This window comes from Cyprinodon variegatus, unplaced genomic scaffold (genome assembly GCF_000732505.1).
Source record: "Cyprinodon variegatus isolate N-32 unplaced genomic scaffold, C_variegatus-1.0 Scaffold721, whole genome shotgun sequence".
Taxonomy (NCBI): Eukaryota; Metazoa; Chordata; class Actinopteri; order Cyprinodontiformes; family Cyprinodontidae; genus Cyprinodon; species Cyprinodon variegatus.
In genome coordinates, this window is record NW_015151174.1 from 227,131 (window position 1) to 240,316 (window position 13,186).

At 37.9% G+C, this 13,186-nt stretch overlaps 1 protein-coding gene across 1 annotated transcript in view; it reads left to right on the forward strand.

The window, feature by feature from the left end:
* Positions 1-13,186, forward strand: part of stau2 (staufen double-stranded RNA binding protein 2) — a 116,499-nt gene that overhangs the window by 74,069 nt on the left and 29,244 nt on the right. The window contains exon 13 of the mRNA XM_015395039.1: positions 11,691-11,804. Coding sequence (XP_015250525.1) covers positions 11,691-11,804 — 114 coding nt within the window. The remainder of the gene's footprint in view (positions 1-11,690; positions 11,805-13,186) is intronic.

Consider the following 13,186-nt stretch of genomic DNA (forward strand, 5'->3'; position numbering starts at 1 on the left):
GTAAAAATTGTATCATCTAGTACAGAAAATCCCGACCTTACTTCCAAAGAATTTTTCATTCATTTTATACCTAATGATCTTTAAAAAGCAACCTTAGCCTGCTTGTTTAATATTGTAAAAAAGAAATAGAGGCAGAGGCTGTTTTTAAAATGTCAGGTGTTCTGTTAATTAAGAGTGATCTCAACATCTCCTCTTTATTGCAAATCAAAATATAGTTGTCCTAATTTACAACAGGCTACAAACTCATTTGGCCATAGAACATCAACCTAAATGATCTGATGTTTTGTCAGATTTATCATGGAGTTCAGTTAGTTTTATCCAATTTGTAGCTGAAAAGTTGTAATAGCAGCCTAGCTTACTGCAGGTATTCAACTCGCCTCCTCTCTCCTGGCAAAAGTATGCTCCTGATTATCCCATAATATCACAGGATGGGTGGGGACCAGGCCCCCAGTGCTGCTCCTTTAGCCATGCGACATAAAAAAGCCATTCAGAGCAATACACTCAGTTTTGCACACTTACACGGCTACCTTAACAAAAGATTATATAAAACAAAAATTATCAGACATTAAAATTAGGCATATTTCTGGTAAAAGGTGGTCTAAAACGGGGAATGTCCCCAGAAAATGGGGACATCTAGTCACCCTAAAGGGCGGATTATACTTCTGCAACCTCACACATGAAATGTCGCTTTTTGCTGGTATGCATCTGCAACATCGGTCTGGAATTTCTAGGGACGCAACGCAGTTTCCCGCCAAAGCGCTAGGGGGAGCCTATTTGAGAACTCGCAAGAACTTCGGCAGATGTTTACGACAACTTCTTCATCGTCGCTGGCGGGAGGCATTGTACACGTGGTTGTACTTCCAAACCTCCTCAATCAACCTTTCGTCATGGTTATTACTCCTCGATTTTTAAAAATGGCGCCCCCCGGCACCAAATCCAGCAGGACGACCACACAGACAGCCAGAAAGGCATACCAAGAACTAATCACAGCGGCTTTTTGTCTGCGCACTTACGCTTGAGGTCTGCGCGGGTTTGCGACTGTCCGACGTGTAGTCATGATTTTTTTGAGGTGCGCAACGAAGGTTGCAGAGCATCTGCGGTGGGGGGGGGGCGTGGTCGCGCACAGAGATTGATTTGACGGTTCCAGTGACAATGCAACAGAAACATAAATTGACCTTAACAGTAGTGTTTGTAACGCAAATTTTAAGATTTCTACTGAAAGTTTGTTGAGTTTAGCACTCATTTCATATAGTGCTACTGTATGTAAAGTCTCCTTCACATATAATTATTGAGACGCACATGCATGGGTTTCATTTGTCCATTTCACTCCAAAAAATGAGACACATAACCTGTCTCACTCTTTAACACTATATTGGCTGGACTGTTACTGTTTTGGCTCCAAGTCCCAAGAGTGAGCCAGACCTGTAGTTCTATTCAGAACCCAATTTTTTGCCTGATTTCTTAGGGTTTCTCCCATAACAATGTTCCACAAGGAGGTGTTGTTGTAATGCACCTGTAAGTTTGTATGCTATTAATCTACACAGCCATATTATGATCCTCTGTGCTTCCCCAAATGATTCAAAGGCTGGAATCTTGGCGTTAAAAAGTCATCTGCCCTAAGGAAGAGAAAAAGTTCTCCTCAGTTTTTAACGTAAGACAGCAAGAAAAATAGGTTCTCTATCTTTCTTTACAGTAAGTATTTAATTTCAACAGTTGATGTGATATATATCTGACAGCTTTCTTTTTTAAATAAGATGATATTTAACAGGCTTTTGTTCCATTTAAAAATTGTAAACACCATGCCTGTTTTTTAATAAACCATATTCCAGCTTAACTGGCAGCCATAGTAGATGTGACACCTTTGTAGCTTTAGTTAGACCTTACGCCATTCCTGATCCTGTTCTTTTCCTGCAGTGGAAAATATGACAGAACACTTTGTTTATTGTTTCATTTTTGACCAGCCTGCAGTGTTTTATTATTAACATGAGGCATAACTCTAGGAGACTGTTGTTTAATATTAGGCATAAAAAGTGTGGGGGTTACAGAATCTTCAAAGGTTATATCTGCAAATCTCCCCTATTGGAAATAGATCAAAATACTACATGTAAGATAAGAGATTAATGCTTTCTGCTGTTTTGATGTCTTTATCTAAAACAACAACATATCCAAGACCCTAATCACCTGAGAGTTTTTTTTTAGGAGGTTATGGGAGATTTAGCTTTGGAGATGGAGACAAGGCGTGGGGTGTACTCTGTGCTGAAGTCAGAACCTGATGGCAGAAATGCCGTCTTAATGAAAACACTATCCTTGGCGGGTGGCTGGTGTTGATATCCATTCAGTCCAGTTCCCAGGATTTCTCACACTTTCACACTGTTTGTTCTTCCCTCTCCACGCTTCCTCCTTTGGCCGTGTAGAAAAACCACATCAAGCGCTGCCGACTACACCTCGTACCCTGCCTGGCAGCTTCTACGCATGCATGCCATAACCTTTTTTTTTTCTTTTTTCCACCTCCTCCTTTCCTTCCCTGATCTCCATTGCTCACTCTCATCTCTATATCGAGATCAAACACATGATCTGCTGCTAACACTCAAAGACCAACAGTTTGCTTCCAATCTCGTTGTCATCATTTCATTCCTCCGCTCTCTGTTTACTCTGGGATTTGCTTTAGAAAATACTTTTTGGGGGCGACTAATCCCACCACGTTTTATTTCTGCGGCCCGGGTGATGGCTTCCAGCTGCAGTCTGCGGCATATTTGTGTGAAGAGCAATCTTCGAAAACAAGTTTTGTCGGTGGTATAAATCAGACTGCAAATGCTCTCCTGGCTCGGCGCAGAGTCTCTGCTCACACGGTGGCCCTCCGCTTGTGTGTCGATGCACATGCCTGTCTCTGCGTGCATTTAGCGAATCTCAGCGATGATGTTTTCATACTGCAATCAAGCCCATTTGCAAACCTTTAAATCAAATACCCTCAAATGCCAGTGCAGCATTTTTTTCCAATTGAAACATGCAGCATAATCACTTTTCCTTGCCTTTGTTCTTGAATATTATGGTAGTATTGATCATATTTCATCAAATTTGTAAGACTTTGCAGTGATGGAGGTTGTGTGCCACCCCAAGCTTAGTATGAAGGATTGAAGGGTGTGTTCCCGCTGGCACTATACTTGGAATCTGTAAAAATACTTTTCATTATCTTGTTTTTCTTAGAAAAGAACTCTTGGCCTGCATTTTTCCACTAATTTTAAGTCATTCTGTTCTCAATAGGCTCTTTCACAAGTCCAGTTTCTAAGTTTTTCTCATGAATATTATGTAAGTTGGGGAAAAACATTGTTTCAGAAATAAATAAATGTTTATGTTTTTTGTCTTCTGTGAGTGTTCAATTTATGCCTTGCATAAACAAGCCAAAAGACTACAATAATATCAGTAAAACTTTACAGAAAATAAAAATTTAAGTCACAAATATTAAATGTTTTTCAGAATAAAACCCAATGCTTTGTTTATTAATGGAATATATGCCTTTACTGCTATTTTCAAGTGAATTCTTTGATTTAATTTATAATTTATATTTGTGCTTTTTTATAATTGTATTAGTATTTGAATTATAAATATTAAATATATTTAGTTTTATTGAAAAACTGATGCAGAAGAGTAGATCTGCAGGACTGTTTGGATATTTTTTATGCTGTTTAGCAAACTTATTCAGGGTTTCCGCGGGTCATTAAAAATCATTAAAAGTCATTAAATCATTATTGTTTTAAATTAAGGCCTTAAGTGGCATTAAAATTAGTTACATTTGATAATTGTGGCATTAAAATGCTTTGGAAAAGAAGCTTGAGGTGGAGAAAAGGCTAGAGAATGGGGAAAAATGCAAATTTGAACCAAAGTGGCGGGACAACGAGAAACTCGGGACATGGCTGCAGCCTGTCCACGATGAAGATGACGAAGGATTTTGCCATATATATATATATATATATATATATACATACATATGAGAGTCATGGGTGCTTGTTGATGGCATTAAATATTTTTCTAAGAGCATTACAAGATGATTTAAAAGCATTAAATAAGAGTTACTAATTCATGTATAAACCCTGTTATTAATAGGTTGTTACATATGAGCCTGCCTAACAGAGGTGGCTAATTGATGGATAAATTTCTCCATACACACAAAACAGTTGAGCCCACTTACACTGTCTTTAATTATTTATACAGTTTAGTAGTTAAGCTCTTTTTGTTTTTGTTATTCTTTTTAAGCTTTTATTGTTTTTTTTTTTACTCTCCTTTATGACACCCATCAATGTTTCTGTGTACAGAGTTTGCCAAGAGCCATTCATTAAATCTGTACAACCGAAACAACAGAATCCTGCTTGTGTTTAGAGGTGAGTATTGGCATGAGTGTTGCGATTCGATACATGTCGTGATACTTGGGTCACGATACGATATTATCACGATATTGCTGTATCACTATATATTGCCATATTTTCCCCAGCAATTAAAATCAAATGATGAGATAAAACAGCAAGTGCTGTATATTTTCATCAGAAAATATTGATTAGGTATTATTATCCATGTTGTTTGGGGTTTTCTTCCACTGTGACTGCCTCAAATACAGATTTGGTGCTGCACGCACAGTTAAAGGGCTCCACAGCGCTTTCTGCCAGAGTGGTGGTGCAGAGGTAGCCCATTTTCCCATCAATGTTTTATGTAACCATTTTTTTTTTTTTTTTATCGATACTAAGAAGTGAAAGATCGATATTATATTGGGCAGCTGAATATCACGATATATCGCCAAAATGATTATTTCCCACACCCCTACTTGTGTTCAGTATTAAGATTAAAATAAACCTCTTTTGGGAAGAGAAATGACAAAAAAAAAAAAGATGATTTCATGAGAATGTGACAAATTTGCTTCAGGCAGCCTTTGTAAAGAGCTAACGATCTCACGGAAAGGTCTCATTAGAGCCCCAAATGCTTCGTCTCATTCTATAAAGGCTCTATTGGTGAGTGTATTTTTGGAGTAGCACCTTTGTTTAGCATCTACATCCTGCTATTCCTGGAAGTAAAAAGAATATCAACAGTCTACTTAAATTCTCTTGACTTCATTGAAGTGGCTTATTTTGGAGCCTAATGGATCTTCACCAACAATGTCAGCTTTTCTTAGTGGCTGCTTGACAACGATTAGGGTGATGTTATTTCCTACTAGTTGTGTGTTGTTGTGAAACCCATGTATTTAAGCTAAGATAATGCAACAACCCTTCCTTTAAGAGTTTGTTTTAGAAAATTCTCTGAAAATATTGTGAAACTCTCTCCTCCTGATTTGTGTGGTCTTTCTTTCTTTCCCAGTGTTTGCATATCTACTATATTTAATTACGGATTTTAAATTTTGGGTGTTGACCCGCATATTTGTTTACATAACTTTGATTTTCTCGATCTCCATAAACAGTGACTGTGGTTGTTTTTTTTTCGGGGTTTGTGCATGTTTATGTTTGCTTGAATGAAGAGGACCATTGGAAGATGAGCCATCCAGCTTTAGAAGCCAGATGTCAAAGGTCGCTCCACATTAGTCCCGCCGATCAATTGCAGGCCTTGCATAACTCTCCTGCTTCTTTGTCTCAGAAGGAAGTGGATTAGAGGCTGTGTTTTGTGATGGGACCAGGGATGATTAGTCCGGGCTCTTTAGAATGCATGCGCTCACAGATGCACTCAAAACAAGCGGGCTGGATTTGAGAATAGGCCGTTTGTTTTTCTAAGGTGCTCGTTATTCCAGTTTCTGCCAAATCATCACAAATGAAATGATCCTGTTGCGTCTTTTGATGTCAGCAGTTCGGTGAACTTTGTTTCCTGCCTTTAGTTAAGAGTAATTAGTTACTTCTGAGAGAGATCAGACACATTGGGGATTTGATCAGAAAGCCACTAAGATTTAAAAAAAAAAAAAGAAAAAAACGGGTGAATCTTGGTGACCTGCCAGATGTTTGACTAATTTTTGTAGTAGATAAAGTTTTCTATTACTGTTTTCTTTTTCGTTGTTTTCTTTTGAAATCTTTGAAAGAATCTTACTTCCTGGACCTTTTTTTTGTTACGGTAAGTTTTAATTTTTTCGGTTCTCAAATATGCTTTGTTTTGTACTGTGGTGTTCTCCGGATTTACATATTTTTTTCTATTTTTAGTTTTGCTGCCCCCTAGTGTCTTTACCTTTCCATTTAGCTCCTTCTAGATAATTCTGTCTACACCTGCTCCCTATCAGCCAATTATTCCTCCCATTTATTTTGTCTCCCACATATAGACCTTTTATTCAGGTACTCATTGCTGGAGCCTCGTCATTCTTTAGGTTCATTCCTCCCTAGTGTCTCCATGTTTTTTTGTTCTGAAGTTTCTTGTCGATCGGTTCTGGACTACGGATTCCGTACTTTTATTTCTTCATTAAATTTTGCAAGCAATCATCCCTGCGTCCTCTTCTCTTCATTTGGGTCCAAAACAGCATCCACCAACCTTTACAGGAAAGAACTTAGAGCATCTGTCCTAAAGAAAGTTGAGAATTGATGAGAAAATATGATCAAAGTAGTTAGACCCTGGTATTACTCAGGCTTCATGCTGTGGAATTCAGACTCAAATTTGGTTTCAAACATTTTAAAAGGTAAAAATAATCCAGCTTTATGTGTTCATGAAGCTGAACTAGTTTTGATTGACCTGTGTGTTTGGAATTACAGTCCTATTTTAACTAGAGCTGGATATGGATTCAAATTTCAAGAATCAATATAATTCCCGATTTGCACGATTTCAAAATAAATTATTTTCAATTTGATTCAATCCAATTCAGTATTTGAGAGCTGGGATTAATTTAAACAGAATTAGTAAAGTAATAGTATTAAAAGCTGCAAGGATCTTAATTCTTTTACAGTTTTACATGTTTACGATGATTCTTCAAAGAGATCTTTGTAAGATACCGTAGCATAATGCAGCTGTGCTACTATTGTTAGCCGCCTGAAACCATTATTTTTCAACAACTCAATATTGCTGTATATATTTGCTGATTAAAGGCTGCAATTGTCTCTGTTAGTTTTTTAGGAACCTGCAGGATTGGCTGGTAGTTCTGGTTTATTTGGTGGGGAGTTGGGTGGGTTACGTTTTATGCGCTTACGATATACACGTCTGCATTTTTTATACTCTGTGCGGCTTATTTTTTTAAGACAAGATTTCCAGTTGATGAAGCAATATCTTGTTCCTGACTTGGTTGTACTGTATTTTCACAAATTTAACTTTTGATCTGCATGTTTTTTAAAATTGCTTAGCTTTTGTCAAGATCCCCATGTTCACATTATATTTGAGGCTAACATTACCCGAATAGCTCGATGCCTCGTTAAAACTCCATCTTTCTTCGAAACCATGGAACATTTTTTATCTTCTCCTTATTTTTCTTTAGCCAGTGTCATAGGGTGCATTACTGCCACCTACTGGAGACGAGCCAGCTCACATGTTAAAGATCACAGTAAAAAATGAACTTTAAAAAATTCGATCTTTGGTTCAATGAATCGATCTTTACGAATTAACATGAGAATCAATTTAGACTAGGATATGTTTTACACAACCCTTAATTAGGAAACCAGGTTTAAACTACCTAACCGATTACTTGAAGCGAAGTTTAGTCATTTATAGCAACAACTAAATCTTTTTATTTCAACATCTACATTTCATGTACCTGCACCCCTTATATTAAAACATCTTCATAGGATTATACTGCCACCAACGTGCTTGGCAGTGATAACCAACAAAAGTTAAGTTATTAAATTACTGAACTCCTTTTTTATAATCAAGAGTAAAATAAAGAGGAATCCCCTTGGGAGACCTCAAATGAAAACACTTAACAATATAATAATGTTTAGGTCGTATCACTTGAATAACCACAATGTTTGACTACCATAACCCTTCTTTTACAGGTGTTATGAACAAGATAATAAATTAAAATCTACTATTACTACTAAATCAGCTACTTCTTCCAGCTTCATGAGGGGACCTTCCCCCCTCAGCCAGACTTTTGACAGACTACAAAAAATGATCCAAGCAAAGTGCCCACTATTCAGGGTGATTACCCCATATATCACAGTCTCTTATCCAAGGACCTGAAAAAGAGCTCAGGACAGTCACATATAAACAAACACTCCATGCTTTCTCACATAACTCATTCACATACAGGATTTCCTACATTTTCACCATAAAGCTTTTGTTACCAAATCATTATATATACTCACTCTGCTTTGTTCGGGGTTTTTTTCTCTCCTTTCCACCTTTTTTTTTTTTTTTTTTTTTTTTAATCTTTGCCCTTTTCTCGTTTATGTTAAAGTCTGGACAATTTATTGGGGATTAACCTGTCTGGGAAGGCTTTTTTTCCGTGGCTCGCTTTACTGCATTCATCATTCATCCTCATAACAGATTGCATTGATTTATCACTGAGAGCCCATCTCACCAGCATGGGTGCACGCATGCCAGCATGTGCTGTACGTATGCGCTGCATGTAGCGCCGCACGGTTGTTCGTGTTTTCGTGGAAACATGTTCATATCTCTCTGTGCTTGTGTGTGAATTACGATCAGGCAGACAGACTTCCATGTGTCTGGTTGCCTGGTCGTAACTCATCCAGAGAGAAAGAGACACACAACTCTGGAAGCTTTCAGTCACAGATCATATACGGCTGCTGTATGTGCGTGCATGTGCATGCACACAAGCTCAGCATGTATAGTGGCAGAGTAAAGGGTCTTGATAAGATAAAACTTTGATCCGGTGAAGAGATTTAAGACACTCAAAGAAAAAAAAATAAGCACACATAAGCTTGTGGAGGTTTGTTTTATGACTCGCTCGCTCTCTGATAAAAAGACTTGAAAACTTTTCTGCCAACATAAATATGCAGATTGGAAGCCAGGACATTCATTATACGTGAACTCAAATGCTGAGATGAAATATTTTTTCCACAGGCTTTTTTTTTTTTGTATAATACAATTTTGCATCATTTTTATCTACGCTCTATTTGCCAGTCAGGTGGATGTTTGCTTTGCACTGTAGGAAGTTCAAAATAAAGAGCATAGCAAAAAAGATTTCAACATTTTTTTCACATTTTTTTTTACATTACAACCACAACATTTTGTTGTGTTTTTACAAGGATTTTAGGTAAACCATAAAAACAAACTGTTACATAATTTTAAAGTTAAACGGATATATTTATTGATATTTACAGGTAAAGATTGAAAACATGGCTTTTTCGCTCAGTCCATCTCAGTCTATCAGAATTTTTTTGTCCAGTTTTAAAAGGGTTTTAGTCAGTTTTATGTTGTAATTCATGAAGCTAACCTTACCTACATTTTCGAATAACAACCAGATTCTTTACCAGACTGACATTTTTTTATGAATTAATGCTCTACTTTATAAAAAAAGTGTCTCACAAAAGTTATGAAAATAGCAGATCTAGTTAAACACATCATATTGGTGAGTATGGCACACAGAAAAGCTAACAAAATGTACAATAAAGGAATAGTTTTACACATATAAGGGTTTCATCCAAAAGCAAACACTTCCTGGTTGACTATGAATTATGCATTACACACAGATCAATAAAATCTTCATTGCTCCAAAAAAGGCAAAGAACCAAAAACTTTCTTTTTTCTACTTTGTCAATTTTGGCTTTATTTCTTTAAATCTCCCCTCGGTTACTGCTGCTCAGAGGTGAAAATAGATGAATATAAAAATATGATATGGAACTGATATGAAAAATTATACAGGGAAGCTACATGATTGCCTTGTAATGCCATGGCAATCCAGCCCTAAATAGAATGAATATGCTAACTGAAATGTTGAAATATTCAAAGGAAATAGAGATATTTTAATGAAGATACAAGGAAACATTTACATCATATTTGAATAGATAGAAACAAGAACTGAGAGAGCAGTATTCTCTTTACTTTTTCACTTAACGTTTAATCAAATGATAAGCAGTATGCAATGGAATATTTTCTTTGGATATAATTTAAGGATTCCTTTTGATAGAAATCAAAGATTTAGCATCACCTCTTGTGAGCTGGAGGAAATGAAATCTTAATAGTTAGACAAAGGGATTTTATACGCTTGGCAGAGGATGATCAGCCACATATACAGTAGTTGAAGTAGCGAGGGCAGGAAGAGCCATACTGCTGAGAGCAAATCATCATTGCGGAGCTAAGCATGGGCAAAAACGTATTTCTGCACTAGCACAGCAGGAAGAGCAGAGTTTGTCAGAGTTGAGCATGCAGCACCAGATCTATCCGGCTTACTTTCACTCTTTGCTCTGCTGCCACAGTCCATCTGTGGTCTTGCAGAATACGCAGCTCTGCACGCCAGGTGGGCTGCATGACCAAACAGGGAGCAGCAGCACGGCTTATACTGCTTAGCTGGTCTAACAGATTACAGCACAATGTTGTACTTTAAATCTCTTGACAGACCTTCCCACTAACAGTTTTATTTAGTCTCATCCCGTTAACGAAAACTCACACCCATCATCAAAGATCCACGTTTAGCTCATCAGTTCTCGTTATCATTAGGAAAAAAAAGGAACTTCAACGAAATTATTTTGTCATCGTTGGTGAAAACAACACTGCTGTAGTGGTGCTATAAATATGTCCTTAAGGGGTTACATTGATGCCATCCGTTTCAGGTATTGATACCTAATTATCTTTTTGACAACCTTTTCCTTCCGGGCGTGCAGGTGGCACAGTGGTTAGCACACATGACCTATGTACGGAGGCCTTAGTCCTCGACGCAGCAGACCCGGGTTCGAATCCGACCTGTGGTCCTTTGCCGCATGTCTCTCCCCCTCTCTCATACCTCCTTTCCTGTCAGCCTTTCCACTGCTATGTATTTCTCTCTCAAGTAATCTTAATAACATCTATATAAGTCTTTGATTTAATCCCATAGATACTTTACAGGACAATATGGTATCTTACACACCTGTGAGATGTTTAACTTTCTTTTTCTCATAGCATCAAAAAGCCAGGAGGATTCATAAATGTCCTCTCCATGTCCTTTGGTGCCTCCGTTTCTTGGTGTTAGTCAGATATTTCCCCTTCTTTCGGTTGTCATAGTTATGTGTGCTATTTATTAAGATGCCTGCAGCTGTCCCAGGCATAAGTAGGACAGGAAAACACATAAACTCAGGCAAGTGAAAAAAGCGAACACTAGGCCAGTGAGAAGTAGGGCACAGAGAGCAGCCAGTGTTACTAAAAGCTCTTCCATCTCAGGAGCAGCCAGTCCCAGAGGAGCGGCATGTCATAACAGTCCTGATTGCGCAGCATTTAGGAATGCCTGCGGAGTTAACCTCTCAATTCAGATGGGTCACCAGCAATGCGTTCACTACCTCGGATGCCCCCTTTTAACCACACATGCACTTTCACTTGTTACTCTCCGTTGCCATTTCTGTGTGTTGGTGGGTAATTGAGAGTAAATGCTATGTGGTGACAATCACAGTGTGGGTTGTGTTTTATTCAACTGTATAAATATAAAGAAGGGTGAGAACAAACAAAAGCAAATCTATTTTCCACCCCCCTTTACAAATGGGTTTTATATTCTGTTGGTCCAACACATAAAATCCCAATAAAGACACCTCCTTTTTGAAGGATGTGATGTTTTTGGTTCTAGAAAATGTTTGTTAAAGAAGTATTTTTGGTTTCTCCTTCAGGTGCAATACAGTGATGCACAGAGTGGGGCGGATTTTGTGACCTATCTGACCCTTTCCCCAGTGCAAATGACTTTCCACGGCACCGGGAGCACCCTCCAAGCCAGCCATGACCAGGTATGTGTGCAAAGCAAAGATATGAGCCGTTACATGCTGATGGTTAGAATCAACTAAATGTATTCTTCATAGTAAACACAGTTTTGTTTTGTTTTTTCAGTGTCTGTAAATATTGATTGAAGATATCTCATAATATCAGGCTTTTATTATTTCTCTTTTTATATGACTCTACATGTAGTTGTGTGCAAAGAAAATGAAAAACCAAAATATAAAAAGTATTTTTCTAACTGCGAGATGTTACAATGACATTTGCTAGAATTACAATAAATTATATAAACCAAATTATTAATTAGCAAAACCATTGAAGTTGATAAAAGTTAGTCTTTATTCAATATGAAGTATAATATTAGTTGATATAATGGTTTGCAGTCAATGACGTACATTTTTGCTATATTTTAACACTTTTTGATTTGCTAGCTTAACATTCCTCAGTATTCATTTCTCAGTTGGTTACTCTAAAGCATCATACCCGGTCCCAGTTTTTTACTCCATCGAAAGAGTCATCTGATGTTACTTCCCAAGTTTCGGGCAAATCCCTCTTTTTTTTTTTTTCTTCCTCCCTCTCCAGTTTTCTCACTCATTCTCGCTTGCGTTCTCTCCTGTATTCAGAAGGAAGCTCTTTGTCTTGCGTTGCCCAAGCAGAAAACCACTTGCTTACATTCTATCATCTAAACATAGGACGCCTCTTTGTTACGCAGCCATCAAAGCTTTAATAAAGAGCCGGCCCGGCCCTGAATGGGACAGCTGACGGGGGGCTGGTGTCGCCAGCGCTAATGGAGAGCCGAGCCAATATAGGGCAGGCAGGTCTGCGTCCTTGGGACCTGTTGTTGCCAGGAGCACTGGGGCATGACCGACTGTTAGAGGAGGCCTTTCTTTTCCTTCGCTCCGTACAGTGAAGGGTTCGACCACAAAGGGAGCATCTAACAATACGGGGTCAACGTTAGCAGCCCCTGAAATCCTGACATATGAACAGACCTTAAGGCGTCGCTCGTTTTGTTGATCCCACCAAGAACGTTTCAGAAAATCCAGTTTCTATGGATTATTATGGTGAAATTTATTGCAAAAAAAAAAGTTATCCATCATAAGCTCTTACAGTTTTATGACATTTTGAATACCATCTCCATTGTATTTTAGTCGGGGTAAACAAACAGTGTGGGCAAAATCATGAAGAAGGAGGAAAACAAGGACATTTGACATCCACGGTTTTAAAATGAATATTATTATTTTAGTTTGAAGCCAACCAGTTTGGAGGAGCTGCAAAGGTAGGTTTAGGTATTTGTCCATGGTGTATTTATTAGGCGTAATAAATACACTTCCAAACCAGGTCTTAAAGGTATAGTGGAGGATGTTCTTTTTCCCCTAAGATCCTCAAAATAAGTGGT